The 20,203-nt window shown below is 43.5% G+C and overlaps 1 protein-coding gene across 1 annotated transcript in view; it reads left to right on the top strand.

Moving 5' to 3' along the window:
• Positions 1–20,203, top strand: part of PPFIBP1 (PPFIA binding protein 1) — a 138,541-nt gene that overhangs the window by 59,740 nt on the left and 58,598 nt on the right. The window contains exon 2 of the mRNA XM_056847629.1: positions 15,925–16,022. Coding sequence (XP_056703607.1) covers positions 15,959–16,022 — 64 coding nt within the window. The 5' untranslated portion in view covers positions 15,925–15,958. The remainder of the gene's footprint in view (positions 1–15,924; positions 16,023–20,203) is intronic.

Below are 20,203 nucleotides of genomic sequence, written 5' to 3'. Positions count from 1 at the left end.
AGCAGGAAACAGAAGTTTGCTAATCTAGACTCTCAAAAAGGCACTCTTAAAAGAGTGCAAAATAAATGCAAAAGCAAACCTGACAGTTAGTGTTCCTGGGAATTATATTTTCTTTTGGGCACTATTATGAGGTTTTTGCAAAGGATAAAGTGCCACCCCTTGTTTTATTTCATGAAGTTTAGTTATAAGGATGAATGGTGTTGACATTTGAGTGGGCACTCTTTCCCTTTCCTTTTTTTTTCGAAAGCAGAGATGGTCGAACATTGTCTTGGAACTTGCCATTCCCAAAATCAGGTGTCTCAAGACTCCTGTTTTACTTTAACTCTGCGCATGGCCTACAAGGCCATGTCTTGGGAGGGAAGCTGATTTCAGTAGGGCCACAACTCAAAAGGCTCTGATCCTTGATTTGAAAGAACTTGGCCCTGGAGATAGCAAAAAACTTTCTTATGGGTTGATAGCTTCTAACCAGAGGCTGGATGAACAGAGGTGGGAAGAAACCTGGACATGTTTTCAGAGCTGTTCATTAGGTCAGCATCACACAAAACCTGGCCTTCTGGTATTCAGCTGAAAACAACCATTGGCTGCGATTGTTTATGGATGCAGAGTGACATTTGTCTTTCTCAGTGATGAAATTCTGCATTGCATTGTAAAACAGAGTGAAAACCAGTTTTACACCTGAAGAACCTAGGATAACTGTATGAAAGCTAGATTTGAGTCCAGTAGCACCTTAGAGACCAATAAGATTTGGTGTGAAAGTGTATTAAATTTGAAGCTGTCTTAAAGCTGTATCTCCTTGGTGCCAAACGAGACAATATCCCCATAGCCAGGTGGCAGCTGGGGGGAACGTCTTGTCAGGCACCATGGTCTGATTTGGATTGGGGCAGTGGGTTTGCAGGAGGAGGGACTTCTGCTTTCACCCCCTTTCCATTTTCCCACCATGAAATGGCCCCAGGGGGGCATTATTTGCCCCATTGTGGAGCTGCACTTGCAATACTGAGTGCATGAGTAGTCTTGTAATGGGGCAAGTAATGCCTTCTGGACCTTTCAAAGGTGGGAAAACAGCAGGGGCAAAAGCAGAACCCCCTGTTCCTGTCATGCCATGGTCCCAATCCAAATCAGGCATCCCAGTGCTTAGGGCAAGAAGTTCCCCGCAGCTGCCATCTGGCTGCAGGGAAAGTGAGTTGGGTTAGGTCTTGAACTGACTTGTGGACAACTGTATCATCTAGTTAAGTCTTGAGTCACAGAGAATTCTAGGGTTGGGCTATTGGATCCCAGTTATCCATCAGCATGTTTTCAGAGTCAGTGTGGATTGACGGAGTAGGAACTGGGTGACTTGGGTTTGATTCTCCACTCTGCCATGGACCTTGGGTGACCCTAGGCTAGTCACATACTCAGTGTTACCTACCTCACAGTGTTGTTTTGAGGAAAAATTGGAGGAGAGGAGAATGATGTAAGAAAGTTTGGGTCTCCATTTGGGGGAAAGAGGTGGAGTATGAAGTAAAATTAAAAAAAAACCCAGTACTCTGAGGAGCAGTGGAAGTTCAGGTGGTATCCTACAAGCTGTCTCTTCCTCTCAGCTCTGAAGGAGGCAGCATGGGGGGATTATATTTTGCTTCTAAGAGAACATGGCCTACATAGCAAATGCTATCAGTATATCAACCGCGGAAATACTGATAATGCCTATTGCACAGATTAAAACCAACTTCAACATATGGCATGCTGATTTTCAAACAAAATCATGTGTATACAGAAAGAGCCAGTTGACCTAAACCACTGCTAGGCATGAACAAGCTTCAGGATGACATCTACCCTTCCTCTCTCTACCATGATCTTATCCACAATCAAAACTTTTAATATTCCAATCTGATCTTACTGAGTTTACAAAGAAGCTTGTCTGTTCTTCTGGCAACTTTCCCACCCATAGTTTCAAGATGTAAATCAGGGAATTTAAAAATAGGAGTAACTCTGAAACAGAATCTCCTATGGCGAAAGCATCAACAACATATTGTGTATGGACCTTTGTGTGTGTGTGAGCGAAGGGCCAGAAGTCCCTAGTCACCTTTACAGCCCATTCCTGAGAATTGGGCCTAATGTTTTGTGGAGGCGACGTGACCTTGCCGCCAGCGTAAGTGCGTGTAAACACATGTTTACACGCACTTACTCTGGCAGCGAGGCCGGTCCTACCGGCGGCAGAGCACCGCGGGACCACGCCTCCCCCCTCCGCCAGCATGGCCTTTCCATGGCGCCGGCAACGGTTTGGAGAGGCCACACCGCCGGCGCCGGGAATGGCGGTGCTGCACCTGTTTTTAGCAGGCGCAGCCTCGCTATTCCCTATGGGGCGAAAGGCCCTGGTTAAACCAAAAAAAGCTGTGTAACTGCTTTTTTTTGTTTGTTTAATGGCGTATGGGGAGCGGCTTAGGAAGAGGCGCCGCTGCACCTCTTCCCCGCCGTCCCCGTACATTTCAGCTCAGGAATGGTCTGTTAGAGAGCTAAAGTGCACCACGTCCCCCACTACAGGCCCCCACCCCAATGTGATGCTCATGGGTGCCATGGCAGCTGCCAACACCTTTCCTGGTGCCCACCAAGTGCTTTTAGAAAGTGGGTGAAGCTAGGTGGGGCTTTTCCTCAGCAGGGCTTCTGATCAACTGTGCAGATTAAAAGGAATCCTGTTAAACAGAGCCTCTGCCTGAAATGTTGAAGAGTTACTATTAGAGTTGTATAGAGCCTTGATCCTTTGCATTTTGTGGTTATTCACCTGCTGCGCCGTTCATTTTGTGATTGCGTCTACCGCCTTTGTCAGAATTCCAAAGGTGCCCACAGGCACTAAGAGGTCAGGGACCCCAGCTTTAGGAAGACAGAGTGAGTATTAACTATTAATCAAAGTAATTTTAAGTTTGTAGTGTAGAGTATGCACAGAAAGATCATCTTTCTGGAGCTTGCCTTTCCTCTTCCGTATTTACCCTGTTCTGTCTTCATTAAAAATTCTTCATAACTTAGAATGTAGAATACTCTCTGTCCTGGGCTCAGGTATGTGGAAATGTTGGACATAGTGCCTGGTATGAAAAATGGAATGAGAACAGGTAATGGGAGGAATCTCAGGTAGTAAAAATAGGCTCCCCCACCCCAGAAAGGGTTCAGCATGCCCCTTTCCCTGTCGAAATTCTTTAACTCAGGGCTTCTTCGAATCCTAGCCACTGTTACATTTGGCGTGAGCTGTTTCTGTTTTGTTTAATTTGTTTTTATTTAATAGCCAGTGCTGGCTCAGGACCCAAGCAGTTGATGGTAGAGACATAATGATTGTAGCGGCATCTTCACCCCTATCCCCCTGACGTCTTGGCTATCTTTCCTGCCAACCAGCCAGCCTTCCTCTTTTCCTTTGGACTTAACTACAGAGGGGCTTGGCTGTCTTCAGAAAGAACTACTGTGCCCCTGACAGTCAGGATAGGGTGAATCTTTGAAAAGGAGCTGAATCCCTCTCTAATTAAGGCTGGGGGAAACGGAGGCAGGAGGGGACAGGTATCGTGGAGAGCAGGCTAAGAGATAGAGGCTTTTTAGGATGCGAAGACTTTGACTCTCACCTTCCCTGCACCCAAGCAGCAGTGGCAAAGATGGGGTGGGGAGCAGAAGCCTCATCCTTGGCACTGCCACTTGGGTCCATGACCCCATCCCTGGGGTTACTGGCCTGAGGGCGGGATCTATGAGGGTACAGGAGGCTCCTGCTCCTGCCATTACATGCAGCCCCTGTGACATCCAGGAGGGGCTCCAGTGGTGCTACCTGTGGAGTGCATCCTGGACACAGGTAGTGGCAGCAAATATGGGAGAAGGTTCCCCTCTCTGGAATTTGTTGCTGCTGCCCGGCAGCCTGGGAGGCAGCCTGATTGTGGCACCTGAATCTCTTGATTATTCGGTCAGATAATTAATGACACTTTCTTTCACACCTGTCATAGGCTATGGAACAAAGCACCAACACTTATATCCTTCATGTGCTTGTAGTATCATTCTTCATACAACATAACTATACCCATTATTTTGGACAACTTTTCACTTATATACCTGTTTGTTTAAGATAATGGAGGTATTGACTCAAGATGATTGTTTGCACCAATATATATATATATATATTCCTAATTGTGTAACTCACAGTGAAGTGAAAAAAAATGAAGTGCTTAGTTCCCGAAGATTGAGATATCTCGATCCAGTAGTGAATTTACAGCGTCAGATCACCAGAAGAAATTCATAAAGAGATTTGAAGCAGCTGCTAATATTTGGGAAGAGGTCCACAACTTGCTTCCAGAACATGATTTTGACGTTCGGAATTAAATACTTTCTTTCTCTCCTGGCAATAGTCCTTCAAGGATATGTAATGGGTGATACATTGTACTTCGGTTGGGAAGTTTGGGATCGAAACCCCCACTGAGCCAAGAGGCTCACACAGTGCTCTGTAGTCTTAGCCTAATTTTTGTCACATGATGGCTGTGAGGATATATTTGAGATGAGATATGAGATTTATTATTACGGCAACTGTGAGGATATAGTATGCTAACCCCAATTATGCAACCCCTGCAGCTCCTTAAAGGGTGGGGTAGAACCATGAATAATATAGAGCTCTGTTTCTAATGGGTTTATATGCAATGATGACAGTGACCAGGAATTCCTGCAGATGGGGAAAAAATAAATAATTCCTTTTTTTAAAACAAGACAATCTCTACTTGGCTTCTTAGAAATAAGGCCCAGTGTTCCACATTATCTGGGCCGAGGTGAACCTAGAATGGCAAGGCTCAACAGCTTTGTGGATACATTCACATGGACTTTTAAATAGCCACTAGCCAGGTTGCCTCTTGCAGCGAAATATTGCCACCAGGTGTAGAAGCTTGCTGAAAAGGGAGGGGTCCTCCTGCTCCTGTTTTATGCCACAAATAGCTCATGATTATATGTGGTCAGGTGGGATACAAAAAAAAAGTGGTCTCGCATCCAATATTTAGCCAATCCAGTATGATCGATTTGCTGCTCGTCAGCCCTGGCAACTGTAGATAAACAGACTATATATGTGTGTGTGAGGCAGAAAGTTTTCCATGGAAAAATATAGCATCCGACCTATTTTGTATAGAGATCCCCTCTATTAGCACTAAATGGCTGCAAAGAACTATACCTGTAAGCACCAGTGGTGCTTAGCAAAAGAGTAGGAAAGATGCCAATAAAGGTATTTTATTGTTGTAAAAGAGTAGGCATACTTGTGTGTAGAATGTGAAATGAGTCCTAGAAGAATGAAGGAAGAGTGAAAGCACTTCTCTGCTGCTGAAGAGGGGTGGATGCCCTTTTCAAAGATCAGACAAGAATGTGGTTGTTTGGACTTGAACAGAGGAATTTAGTAGAAAGGTTGATAGCAGAGTCAGGAATGCCTCAGAAGTGAAATTCTTTTCCTGGCTTTGATTGAGTGATGGCTTATGAAGAGATTTTTTCATAATTCTAGCCTGACACTGGTTTTAACAACACTAATCTCAAAATTTAGCTGCTGCCTTGATTTTAGTGGGGGTTTTTTAAAAGAAAAGTCTCTATCTGCAAAACGTTTTTTAAAAAACGATTAACAGAAAAATATGCTTTTCAATAATGTTTAAACTCCACCCCAGCTTGTCTTTATCTGCACTCTTATGTACTGTTTGATCAGGCCTGCTGATACTAATGCATGGTCGCTTTAACCTCCTTTGTTCCCTGTTTCAGCCAGGATTTAGCCAGGATCGAACACACTTTTGGCGAAATGCATGCATTCGATCTTGGCTGAATCCTGGCTGAAACAGGGAATAAAGGAGGCTAAAGCGACCATGCGTTTTTGCCCTATGTGTTTGTTCAGAGCCGTGGCTGTCAAATCCCGCTGTTCCTAGGGGAATGCAAGCTGCACCATTCCCATTGATTGTGGCAAGGGACAGCCCACCCCTTGTTTGGTAAAGCAGGACAATAGGCCGAATAGCCAATGGCGGAATTAGACTGGGCTGGGGTCATAAAATAAAATTATGCAATTCCCACCAAATATTTTACCCACTTTTGTTACTGAGAGGATGTGAGGGAGATTTTTTTTCTTTCAAAACAACAAAAGGTCTGTATCTCTGCCACTTGTCAGATGCACAAATGGTTTCCACACCAGAATGTACAGGCTTGGCACCTCATCGGTCTCACTGTGGGAAGCTCACAAAGTCATGTTGTTAGTTTGTGAGAGGCATATAAAAACCAACACTTCTCCTCCTCCTCAGAAAAGGTGCCTGTCCTCAGGATCTCTGTGATACCACTGAGCTGAGAGATCTGGCAAGAATGGTGCTGGGGGTTCAGGCAGAGTTCATAACCCATTTCATTGCTGTGAACACATGGGATTGGTATTGAAGGGTGAAGGTACAGACATTTACTACGTTTAGTGATCTCCTGCTTTCTCAGGAAGAACTGATTTATTTCAGCATAGACTGGAATAACTCTGCATAGGACTGCACTGTGAGTCAGGTATCTTAAGTATGTTTTGGACCTGTGTACCCTTTTGCCCATCTTCAGTTGTATGCTTGCCTTCAAGAAGAAGACCACCACCAGCAGCAGTATAGACATAGGAGCATTTGCCATGACTATTGTTAATACTCTTCTCAGACTCATGGGAAGATCTAGGGGCCAAGTATCAGTCTCTCTTTGCCTCCCCCTTTCTGTTCTGTAACGTGGGGATATTGTCAGTGAGGGCATCCAGTCGGGCCCCGGTTCTAACAAGATGGCCCCTTGCTTGAACAAAATGGAGTCCAGACTAGTTCCGTCCCCCCCCCCCCGCTTCTAAGCCATCACACGCCTGGCATCTGCGTTTCTATGGGGACTCGCCCTGAGATTTGCTGCTGTGATAACAGGGACCGCGGAACAATGCCTGAGAGCCCGGGAGATCGCCCAGCCATTTATGCGTCAATTTCACAAGTAGGTTTCTTAATGGGAGATCACCAGCGATCACTGTTCTGTTACCTTGCATCCAATCCGTTCAAGACAGCTCTGCTACACCTTGTCTTTTGTGTTCTGTTCCTAATGTAATCAGTTCTATTGTATATCCCCTATAAATATGTCCGGTGTTCCCCACATCTGTATTCTGGCCTTATGTTTGTTTGGACCTGCTGAACCTATTGCTTTCTTAATAAAACTTTCAACTCGCTGCTACGTCTGGAGTGAAGTTCCCTATTAAAGAATCATAGAGGTACTGAAGTCTGACAGATATCCAGTCAGGTTGTAGCAGTATTAAATACTTGTCAAGAAAGGTGGCTACCACTGGTCTTAAGTGAACCGTTTCGTTAATATTTTGTGTTCTGATATTCCAGAATTTGTTCCAGAATTTTTGAGTAGGAGACTCAAAGTAGGAGACTTAAATGGTAGAATACATGGCCGTGTTTGAGCCCTTTCTAGCATTTGGCACTTAGTGACTTGTTGATGTTGTTGAACTGGGCCTGGCTATTGCTGAGTCTCAGTAATGGGACTGCTTTTAAGGCGAGCATCTTGACAGGTCTGCTATACCTGACCATACTTTTGACCAACTGAAAAGTTATTATTCTAAAAATGAAACCGTCATCTGGGTTGTAAACCTTAAGGTAATAAAAACCAGCAACAGTAAGCCTTTATCTAGAAAACCGTGATTTAAATCGGGACTTACTGCCTAGTAATTTGTGAATCAAATCAGATTTAATGTTGTAACCATATGTCATGTCATAACCATCAGATATATACACACACAAGAACATACTGTAAGGGGAGGGGCTGTGGCTCCGTGGTAGAGCATCTGCTTTGCATACAGAAAGTCCCAGTTCAATCCCTGGCATCTCCAGTTAAAGGGACTAGGCAAGTAGGTGATGGGAAAGACCTCTGCCTGAGACCCTGGACAGCTGCTGCTGGTCTGAGTAGACAATACTGACTTTGATGGACCAAGGGTCTGATTATAAGGGAGCTTCATGTGTAAATAACATTACTTAGTAAATGACAAGCTGCAGCTAAATCCAGACAAGGTGAAGGTGATGCTTGTTCACAAGGCCTCTCAAGAATTGTGGCAAGCCTGAAAAAAGAGCATAAACCACAATGATTTTTCTTTCTGCCGTTTGCAAGCTGGAATGACGTTTTGATGAGCATAACCCCCCAGTCTCATGACCCTTTCTCTTGTAAACAGGTGGACATGTTTGTGTTATACAGATTCAAAAGGAAAGAACAGGCTCATGTGATGTTTGTTTCTCTATACCCCCCAAAGACCCTGCATATGGAAGACAAGCAGTCAGGAGGAGAAGTCTTGTACAGAGGAGCATTCATAACCCCCCATCTGCACTCTGAAATGACCCTGCCCAGTGACAGATCTACTAGCTCATCTGCAGTTGTAAGAACCATGACAGTCTTGTGCCCATTTCCTGCAACGGTCTAGAATGATTTTTACCTTTCCATATCTTCTGGGCTGTGCAGTCCAGGAGTGCCTTTGAGGAAGGGGGCATGTCTCCCACGTAGGTTTCTGATCTTACATGATTATTCCTCAGGCACACTTACATCTTTGGTTATTATGAAGTACAAAGAAGCAATCCAACAAAAATTTTTGGCGTTTTGTATTGCATATATTTTAAAAAACCTCTTTGCAATATACCCAAAAAGCAAGCCTGGATATTTCCATTAATCTCCCCTCCTTCCCATCTTTCTACTTCAGACATAATGCTGGAGACCACCTTGATGCATGCTTAAGAGATTCATAGTGGTCTGTGGGAGCTTGTGGGATCTCTCAGTGTAGGCTTTAGGGTCTCCTACTGGCCATGTCTTGTCTGCCATAAATTATTCCCACCCTGCCATGGCCAGCCTTAACCAGAACACAGATGCTATATAGCACAGCAGAGCAATTAGAAAGAGGGCCACCGGGTGACCCATGGAGGTGAGTATTGCCTGCTTGCTCATTGTAGCCTCCCAGTTTTTCCCCTACCTGTTCTGTTGCCTAACTGTCTACCCCCCCTTGCTCAATTGTCATGCAGAATTTTGCATTGCCCTAGCAATCCAGTGGTAAATGACTAAACTGAGTCTATCATATTTTGGCCACATCATGAGAAGACAAGAGTCACTGGAAAAGACAGTCATGCTAGGAAAAGTTGTGGGCAGCAGGAAAAGAGGAAGACCCAACAAGAGATGGATTGACTCAATAAAGGAAGCCACAGCCCTCAGTTTGCAAGATCTGAGCAAGGCTGTCAAAGATAGGACATTTTGGAGGACTTTCACTCACAGGGTCGCCATGAGTCGGAGGCGACTTGAGGGCACTTAACACACAACACACAGCAATCCAGAATGCTTCTCAAAAGTTCCCCCATATATAAGGTCTGTGCATGTGCAGGCTGCTTTTATTATTTTGGGTTTTTTTTTAAAGCCTCCCCTCAGTTTTTTTTAAAAGCTTTTGAGCTCTTAGCTATTCTTTGAGGCAGCAAACTACTGTGATCTTTGTGCATGTAAATGTTTGGCATTCCAGTATCCAGCCCATCCTTTATTTTGAAAGCAACATTTTTAGCTTTGTTTGTGTGTTTTTTCTTCCCTGTATGTTTATTTTAGAATCCATCTGTGGAGCTCATCTAGCCAGAAGGGCTTTGATTGTCATTTAAAAATGATGCTTCTCTCAGTCAACTCTTGGAAATAGCACACAATCTTAGCAGCCAGACTGGGAGAGGAAACTGGGCCCAAAGATTTCCCTTCTCTCTTTCTCGCCTGCCTGCCTGACATACATAATAATTCTTCAGCTGTAATGTCAAGACACTTAGTTGAAATGTCAGTAGCCGACAAGGTTATTCTCAGTTGATAATGGACAGTTATTTTGGCCTCAAATTGTCTTTTGCTTTCTAGCCTTGATGAACTGCTAACCCAAACAAGGTGTTAATTGGTGAGAGAAGGAATTCTCATAGGTTGTTTAAAAAAAAAAAGTGGGTAAATGGCTGCCTGACAGGGTCCTTAAAACAATTTGAGGAGGGGGCTTCATTTGCACCAGGGCAAATTTCTTTATCTGCTATTGGTATGTTTATTAGTCAGAAGGATTTCTTTTCCTTGGCAGTGTTGTTCTGTATGTTTTTCTTTCCTACTGCTAACCTTTTCATTTCAGGGATGGTAGTTGTGGGTTGGGAAATTCCTAGAGATTTGAGGTGAAGCCTGGGGGAGGGCAGGGTTTGGAGAGGGAGCTTAGCAAGGCATAATGTCATAGAGTCCTCCCTCTGAAGCAGCCATTTTCTCCAGGGAACTGGTCATCTGAAGATGAATTGTAATCCAGGGAGATCTCCAAGCCGCACCTGGAGGTTTGCAGACTTAGGTTGTGTGAATATCATCAAACTGCTGGACACTATGTCTCTTTCCCTTCCCTTGTCATGCATTGATTGGTAAAAGACAATATCTGGTTTCATTTTTCCTACTGTATTTCAGGGATGCTATTGTTGCATCTTTAAAAAAACAAACCTGTTCTTGCTCTTCTGGCTCTATCGATTCACTAGCTCATGCCCTTTTGGAATGCCATTTTTACCAGGAACTTCGATCACATTATGTCTCCCCCCCTTTTAACATACAAATCTAATGCCTCTGTGTCTGACATAATGCCTTTTTATTAAGTGACAGGGATCCCAAGGCTACATTGTCAGTGGCAAGATTTGTTTTATATCCCTCAAACACTAGATATATGCTGCTCAAGATCAATGGATCAAGGAGCTTCTAAGGGATAAAAGGAAAAAAAACAAACAGGTTTCCATTTGTCACAAAGCATCTGTTCTGGGTTCTAGCAAATGTGTCCTCAGGGTGGTATTTGCATATTTAAAAGGCTGACTCTCTCCCACCCCTCCCCACTATCTCATTATCATCTTTCCCTGTTAGTGCTGCATGAAGTTGCCTTGCTTACTGGATTAAATTTGGGTGACCTGTGAAATGTTGGTCCCACCATTGCAGGCTGTTTTCTCCTATCCATGGTATGAAGTTGAAGCAGTGACATTCATGGGGAAGGGGGAACAGTGTGGTGTAAGGACTCCATACTTGTCCATTTTCTGCTCACCCTTATTGTTATGTCTGGTTTGACTATTTAAAGAGAAATCTCTTCATGGATTAAATTTCGTCCTGTCTCTGTGTGCCTGGAACTCCTAAATGCAAATAAATGTTTGGCCACTTGTATGAACAGAATGCTGGACTAGATGGGCATTTGGTCTGATCCAGTATGGCTCGTCTTGTGTTCTTATGTTCTGATGTTGCTTATGTTATGTTCCACACACTGAAAAAAAAAAGGCGGTAGCTCATTTGGAATGGGTCAGTACTGTTTAGAACTGCATGTCTCAGCTGCTAGTATGCTGTTGGATAAATAAGGAATTAAAAGCTCCTGTGTGCTCAAAATACCTACAAATAGAGAAGGTTACCCACTTTGTCTCTGTGTGATTTGCTGTGTTGGCCTGATACAGGCACAGTTTGAACACCTTGGCTCAGAGGAGGTTGCCTGTTGTGTTCCTTCATGTCACTGCTTTGGGTGTGTCTCTTTCTAATCCCTTATGAACCTGTCCAACTGTTACAGTCATCTTTGAGTGCCTCTGCCTTCTGCGATTAGGGGGTGGGTGGGTTAAGTGACCAGATCTCAGCATCAAACTGTTAACAGTAATTGAGAGATCTTCTCTGTCCATTTTTATAAAAACAAAATGGGCTTTTTCATTCTTTGTCTGGGGCCAGACGGAGTTTCAATTACGTGTGTGTGTGTATTTCAGTCGTCTGCTTGCTGCAAATCTGAAGCTGCTGCTTGCTTGATTTCACAGCTCTTTGATCTAGCACTTCTTTAGGATTTTAGCTTTCTTGGTTCGTTCATATAGATAACTACTTGCCTTTTGAGATTCAGCTCCCCTAACTTTGAAACGTATCAAAAGAGGCATATGTCACTGTGTAAAGGCAGGGAGATTTTAATTCTTTCACTGAGGGTTATTCTTAATCCTCGGTCTGATTTTCCTGAAAATGGGGAGGGGACACCAAATCAAGATAGGTTACTTCATCACAAAGCTACTAGGCATATCAGTTTATAAAACTGGCTGCATACTGGCTGCAGAAAAAGGAAACCAGAACGTTTGGTTTCACTGATAAAGTAGCATGTTCAGGGGAATTTAATGTAAACCTTGCTTTGTTTCTCAAAGGCCCTCTGCACCAGAGTGAAGACCATTTAAATGGGTGGCCCTGCTGCTGATATGAGCCCATTGCGTTGATATCAGGGCCAAACCTTGGAGCTAGTAGTGGTATGAGATCCACACCTGATGTTGCTATGCCAGAGCGCATGCATGCTCCCAGGGTGAAGAGCAGGCAGGGTGTGAGACCGTAGTATGGCCTAATGAGCCTGTTCGGATGTTCCTTTTCCAGATTTTCTCCAGATAGACATTTGGGGGCAGGCATTAGATGCTCTCGTCCTCGTTTTGGGAATAACCCCCCAATCTTACACTTAGTAAAAGTGAACTCTCCTTCGACTTAGAAGATTAAATTGCTTTTTAGAAGTTATCCTACCTTCATGCATCTACCTTTCCCCAGGGAAGCAACATGGGGCAAGGCAGGAGAATGAGGGAGGGGAGAATCCCCCACTCCTCCATTGCTTCTGAGAGAAACTCCCAGGACAGGGAGAGGGTCTACCCAGACCCAGTGCATAAAAGCTGTTGAGCCATCATGCATCCAAGTTCAGACCTTTTTCCCTCCGTGGACTGTCCTAGGTGTCTCACGGTAGGGATTGCCAACTCCAGGATGGCAATTTCTTGGAGATTTGGGGGTAGACCCTGGCAAAGGTGGAGTTTTGGGAGGGGAGGGACCTCAGTGGTATAATGCCATAGAGTCCACCCTCTGAAGCAGCCTTTTCCCCCAGGGGAACTGTTTCCCATAGTCTGAAGATCAGTTGTAATTCCAGATCTCCAGGCCCCACCTGGAGGTTGGCAACCTTTACTCATAGCCTCTCTTGCCCATCTGTATGGTGGGAATGACAGTGAACCATCTCACAGTCTTGTGGAGAGGTGAAATGAGATATATTGTAAAGCTGTTTACAGTGTGGCAGGTATTTCTGCTGCTGCTACAGCTGTAGCAGATCTGCAATATCGTCACCTAGGCAGTGGATGAATTTAGGTAACTTTCATAGCTTATCTGTGTGGATAGGTTTGAGGAAGGGTTGACCTTTGTTAAGGATATAAGAGCATGTAAGATTCTTCTTCCTGTCTGAGCTGCAACTTTAGTTCTTTGCTGTACCTGTATTTATAGTAAATGTTCTTGCACATTGGCAAATATGTACCAGGTTTAATCCTTAGTAATTTATAGTCTTTCAGCTCCCTATGTTTTCACTGTGCTGAAGAGAAATCTAGAAGTAAATTTAAGTCTTCCCCCTGCTTCACAAAGTATTTAAGATGGGCCTTAAAGATGGATGCCACTTATGGTGGGGGAGTCCCCTTTCCAAAATATTTTATTCCCTGTATATTATTTTTCTGGATAGTCCAAGATTCTTCACAGAGTGACTACTTGTAAAAACAATTTATGTGGTTCTATGAACAGTCAGGAAGTACTTTTATTTGCTTGAACCAAGGGCAATAGCAGTTTAAAAAAAATTAAGTATACATTCCAAGTGCAAAATATCATTTGTTTTAGAGGAAGAGGGGGAACTTCTTCAGAAGTGAGCTGTGGCTCATGAAAGCTCATACCCTGCCAGAAAATATTTTTGTTAGTCTTTAAGGTGCTACTGGACTTTTCTATTATTATAGAAATTTGTTGCCACATGTTATGTGGTAACTATCTTTTCTCATTGCCTTTTTGAAAGCACCTACCAGCGCTGTATCCCCCAAGCCCACTTAAAATAGAAAACCCCAACAACAATAGCTATGTAAAAGCATTTGAAAACAGTGTGGTGAAACCAGAAAGGGCTGTTCCTTGGTTGTGGTGCCACTGATTAAAAAAATCCTGTTTCAATAAGTCTATGAACACTAGAATAGTCCCCACCTGGGTACTTTGTAGCCAGCCCATTGGGAAGAGAGGGTGTCAATAAAGGAAACTGTAAATATGATTCATTGGGTATAGAGGCTCCTGGCAGTGAGAGAAAAAGGGGTATAATGGGCACCATTTCTTGCTTCGCTTAGACTGGGTGGTAGTCCTGCCATGTGGTGGGTGATGCAGTAGCAGGATGAGGGGGACATTCTGCACCCTCCCTTCCTAGACTGGCCTTCATGTACTCGCTTCTGGAAAGAAGGTAGAAGGTGGTAATGGGGCCCAGTAGAGAAGGGTGGAAGCCAAGATAGAAGGGGAGGTTCCCTGGCTCAGCTGTAGAGTACCTTTGCATGCACAGGGTCCCAGGTCCAATCCCTGGCATCTCCAGATGAAAGTATCAAGTAGTAGGTGATGTGATAGACCTCTGACTGAGGCCTTGGAGAGCCGCTGCCAGTCTGAGTAGACATTAATGACCTTGATGGACTGATGGTTGGCTTCTGTATCAGGCTGCTTCATGTGTGTTCAGTTCAAATATCACAGTTTACTATGGTTTGTCCTGACCCATAGTTCAGTACCCAAACCACGATTTGCTCTTTCAAGTGATAGTTTGGAATTGCTTATCTATTTTTTGTTTTTTTCCGTCTTCTCAGTATTTGTGTTTGTAAGCTCACTGCCATCCCTGTGATGCCTGCATAGGAGAGAGTGATGGCTGAAACAGTTCATTCGATCACAGCACCAATCATGGTTTGAAGTAATCATTGTTATTGTATTATAAAATAAGGGGAGACATATATGGGAAAACAACCTTCCCATGGTTTCCAAATTGCATTGATTCATGTAAAAAATGTTAAGTTAGTTTAACATTTCTGAAATGAACACTATGGCTTGATCCAGTGACTTGCAAATAGAACATAGTTTTGAGCATAGTTTTCATTGAACCTTCTTTTCCTGCCTTCCCCTTTCTTGTGCTGTGCCCGCCCCCCCAAAAAAGCTACCCGCACCCATAAAGCCACCCCTGTGGCCTGGAAGATCCACCTGTGTTCAGATTTGAACAGCTCTGAAAAAATTTGCATTCACATTGTCATGATTTTATCCAGATGTTCACAACTGGAATTAAAGGACATATGTGCCACGCAATCTTTTTCTTATGAGCGGTCTACGTTTAATAATCTAGCCAATTTCCTTTCCTGAAAGAAAGAGAGAGGGAAGGAAATGAGAATGGTGAGAGAGGCAAGCGGGAGGAAAGGGGGAGAAAGGGGACACCCCCCAAATTATTTGGGGAGGAGATCCTTTCCCTTATAACCTATTTTTGAGTACTGAGACTTCCTTCCACCACGAAAAGCATAACCAAAGAGTCCCACATTTCATAATGGCTAGGATTTGCCCTTTATGACAAAAACCACACTAACATTTTTTTCACAGTGCACCGGTGTTTTTTACACTGCACAAAATCTGTCTAGGTGTCCATTAGAATAAACCGAAATTTTCATTTCTAACACTTTCTGGAACTTATCCAGGCTGATGGTAGCTCTAAGCCTAAAGCCCCTCTTATCCTCCACAGCAATTCCACTGGCAATAAGAGGGCAGCTCTAGAGGATGCGGCTTGAGGGTGCTTTAAGACCTTAATGCTCTGGCAGGCTAAATTTTACATCTGTCCGCTTTAGAAGGGAGCAGATGTTTAGGAGGGAGCAGGTCAGACGTTCTGTAACTGTACACACTGCTGGGAATAGGCCTTCTGCAGGAATGTATCACATGCTCACACCCCATGCAAATGCCAGGTTCCCAAGCGACTCAGGTGAGGCCAGACCTGGGTGTCATAAATCTGCCTGGAAGTTGACACTGGTGCAGAAAAGCTCTGCTGTTCAACAAACAGTGAAATGAAATAATGGTTTTACCGATATCTTCCTCCCCCCCTTATGACTTTTGCGACATTGCAAAACATGCTGTAACACTGTCACTTCGTTGCTTTAGATGCTCGCAGTGGCCACCCTGAAGAAGCAAGAAAATGATGAGCGATGCAAGTGAGATGCTGGCTGCAGCTTTGGAACAGATGGACGGCATTATTGCAGGTAGAACTTTTGTTGTTGTTGTTCCTGGGGGGACTGGGTTCTGGCCTTGGGAAGGCACTGGGTATACTGTCTTGGTGACTGCAGGAATTCAACTGAAAGACATCTCTGGACAGATTTGTGCTAGCAGATCCATCAGCCTGCTGGAAGTTCTCTTAGACCTCACCATCTGCTTCTCAAAGCTGTTGAGTAATGTGGCTCTGCTATTGTAATCTACACACAGGGCAGGTGCTACCATTAGGTGAACTAGGTGGTCGCCTAGGGCGCAGACCTCAGAGGGGTGCAGACCTGGCCCGAGGGGCACAGTTTTAAACAGATTAGTTGCTTGAAAAAAATGCAACTGAAAATTTATATTTTTTAACTTTAAGATAAGTACCACAACAGTGCTATGGAATATAATTAATTATAACGTCTTATAAAAAGTTTTGTGCTTTTGTTTTTTCTACAAGACATCTGTTTTTGAAAATTGGTTAGCAATGGGAGGGAGGGGGCACAAGTAGTTAGCCTTGCCTAGGGCGCAAAAATGACTGGCACACGGCCCTGTCTACACAAAGTGTTTATTTTTCCAAATCCAGATTATACTGTGGGTTGATGTTGGATTATTAACAGGGGAACAGTAAAGATGGGCAGCTTTTGACCCAGTTCAAGCACAGGGTAGAGGAGCTGTTGAAACCCTTCTCAAACTATACTACGAATGGCAGACGGGAGAGCTGCATTATTGAATTTCCTGGTGGGAAAATAAACTGCTCCATGTACAAGACTGGCCTATTAGGGAGAAGGTTAAACTAGGATACAGTGCTTTTTCTTGATGTGCTAGTTTTCTCTGTGTGTAGAGTTTTTGTTTTTAAATGTTAATCAAGACTCCCCTCCTCCTGCACACCTCTTCCAGTTGGAAGTGGTAAGAACATAAGAAAGGCCATGCTGAATCAGACCAAGGTCCATCAAGTCCAGCAGTCTGTTCACACAGTGCCAAACAGGTGCCTCTAGGAAGCCCACAAACAAGACGACTGCAGCGGCACCATCCTGCCTGTGTTCTAATGCACCTAATATAATAGGCATGCTCCTCTGATCCTGGAGAGAATAGGTATGAATCATGACTAGCATCCATTTTTACTAATAGCCATGATAGCCCTCTCCTCCATGCATATGTCCCCTCTTAAAGCTTTCCAAGTTTGCAGCTGTCACCACATCCTGGGGCAGGGAGTTCCACAATTTAACTATGCGTTGTGTGAAGAAATACTTCCTGTTATCTGTTTTGAATCTCTCACCCTCCAGCTTCAGCAGATGCTTCTGCGTTCTAGTATTATGAGAGAAGGAGAAAAGCTTCTCCCTGTCCACTCTCTCCATACCATGCATAATTTTACTTACCTCTGTCATGTCTCCCCTTAACCGCCTTCTTTCCAAGCTAAACAGCCCTAAGCATTTTAACCGCTCCTCATAGGGCAGTTGCTCTAGTCCCATTTTGGTGCTGCCCAGGAGCAGCTCATCTACTATCTGTGAGAACTAGACCTTGACTGTGCTTTGTTTTTTATTCAGTTCAGAGGGAGAACTGCCACAGGAAGGGAGTTCCGGCTTTGCATATCAACATTTTGGTTTGGTCCCATTCCAAGCCAAACTGTGCAAACAGCTGTTTAAGCTAGAAAAGTATTGTGTGTGGGTGCTGGGAGGGTGAAGGTTCCAAGTCTCCAGTTTCAGGAATTTTTATTCCTTCAATTTTATTCCTTTATTCTTTCAAAAAGGGACCGAAAGCCTATTCTGCCATCCCTGGCCCCACTGTACCATCTTGTGAAAGATTTACATCATAAATGCGTATTACATGTGTGTAACAGATGTGAAACACATCTTTCCACCCACGTGTCTCTGATTCTATACAGATTGTTTGTTTTATCAAGATCTGTGTAGAGCAATCAAATACCTATCAGAAAAAGGCCCAGATTCTCACACTCTGATGCAAGATATGCAAACATATAATTTTTTCAGGGAATTAATTGACAAAATTTATTAAAGGACTTTAGAGATTCTCTGCCTTAAGACTGTGTGGATTAAAGCGGATTAGACAAGGTTAAGTCTCAGCTGTGATGTTTACATGGAAACTCCACATTCAGAGGTAGTATACTTCTTGCATACTACACAGCTGCTGGGAGAGACAGCAAGGCAAAGGGTTGCTGTCTTAATAACCTGCTTGTAATCGCATATGCTTCTGGCTGGTCTCCATTTTCTGGATTTGAACAGACTGAACAATACAGCAAAAAAAAAAGTTTGAGGAACAGATAATCCAACTAAAACTGTGATGTTTTAATCAGTATAGAAGATAGACAGGAAAAAAATACAAATATAAGATCAAGATAACCAAAAACACCAAACAAATTTCAACTTTAAAAGTCTTCAGTTGCCTATAAAATGTGAAAACAGTATTTTCCATAAACTTCACAAGACAGATGTCAGCAGTATAAACATTATACCAATTTCAGCCATGAAACACTGAGATCTCCTTGAGCAGGGGTCTTCAACCGTTTTTTAGAAGCATTTTATTAAATTTATTGTTAACAAAATTACAGTAAACAAAATAAAAATGAAAAAAACCACAGACAAAAAGATACTTCCGTTTTCGTTTGTGTCGAATATAAATCTAAGTAAGAAATTACAACCTGTTCTCTAGCTACATATACAGTTTTTTAAATTATTCTTACAACTAAACAATCAAACTTTTCTCCATCATACCTACATTCTTATTCTTCTACTCTTCACTGAGATCTCCTAGAGCAGGGGTCTCTAACCTTTACATAAGAACATAAGAAAGACCCTGCTGGATCAAACCAAGGCCCATCAAGTCCAGCAGTCTGTTCACACAGTGGCCAACCAAGTGCCCCTAGGAAGCCCACAAACAAGACAACTGCAGCAGCACCATCCTGCCTGTGTGCCACAGCACCTAATATAATAGGCATGCTCCTCTGATACTGGAGAGAATAGGTGTGCAGCATGACTAGTATCCATTCTAACTAACAGCCATGAATACCCCTCTCCTTCATGAATATGTCCACTCTCTTCTTAAAGCCTTTCTGAGCCTGTGGGCACCTGTGGAATTCTGAGAGGTAGTGGTGTCACCCAAACTGGATCCAGAGGGACAGAGAAAGGCAATTAGCTTGTCCTTAGGTCTCCAGATGGATAAGCAATGGATCTTTTATCTGTGTATACCAGGGTTTTATTCCAGAGCATTGTCCGAGAGAGAGACCCCCCCACACATGCCCAGTGTTCCAAACAAAATACATTTTATTCACTAATAACCACGACTGAACTACAAATAAACCACCTCCAGGCCCCACCTGGAGGTTGGCAACTCTAGAAGGTGAGTAGGAAGCAGGAAAAGGGGACTTTCATGAAAGGGAAAGAGGAAATAGCGGGGGAAGGGGAAATGGAGATGCCTCCAGCAAATCCTTACGGGTTCCCACTTGTATGAGATATGTGTGGTTACATTTGTATATAGCGATTATCTGATGTTGTTGTATTCATCAGAAGCTTTCAGCTTGACAAAACTTATTGCACCACTGAGAAAGGCAGTAGCTGAAACGCATTTGGTGTTTTGGTGTTTTATCATATTCTTTGACCAACTGAATATGTGTTGTTTGGTGCTGGTTGTGTATATTAGTTCATCTGCCATATTGGTAAAGAGATTTATGTATAGTAGAGCAATTTTTTTATGGCGTGTGTGGCCTACTGGTTATTGCTTTATTGTAATTAATGGATGATTAAAACTCGTTTGTATATGTTTTGAAGTTTATTTAACCCTCTTGGCTATTGTGTTTGACATATGCCATTCTCTCTCCTTTCCCCCCTCCCCCAGCCGAACTTACCTCACAACATAATTGACTTGAGGCCACCTCAGCTTCCTGTCTAAGCTGGGCTTTGAAACCAAGTTCCCCTTGGCAAAGTCCAACATGCTATCTGCTACACCAAGCTGAGCACATCCTGGTTTCCAATTCCTACTTAGCCTGAAGCTGAGGGGACCTTGAGCCATTTGTTTCTTTCTCTCAACCTACTTCACACATCTTGCTGTGAGGATAAAATTAAATGGCCTCATGTATTCAGTGTGAAGGGGAGGGCAGGATACAAATGTGACTGATAGACAGGACAGCTAAATTCGAATCGATATGGAAGTTTGTGGGGTACACAAGCACTTTGGTATG

This window comes from Euleptes europaea, chromosome 3, assembly GCF_029931775.1.
Source record: "Euleptes europaea isolate rEulEur1 chromosome 3, rEulEur1.hap1, whole genome shotgun sequence".
In the NCBI taxonomy this organism is placed as follows: Eukaryota; Metazoa; Chordata; class Lepidosauria; order Squamata; family Sphaerodactylidae; genus Euleptes; species Euleptes europaea.
This window is presented reverse-complemented; position numbering and strand designations above follow the sequence as displayed.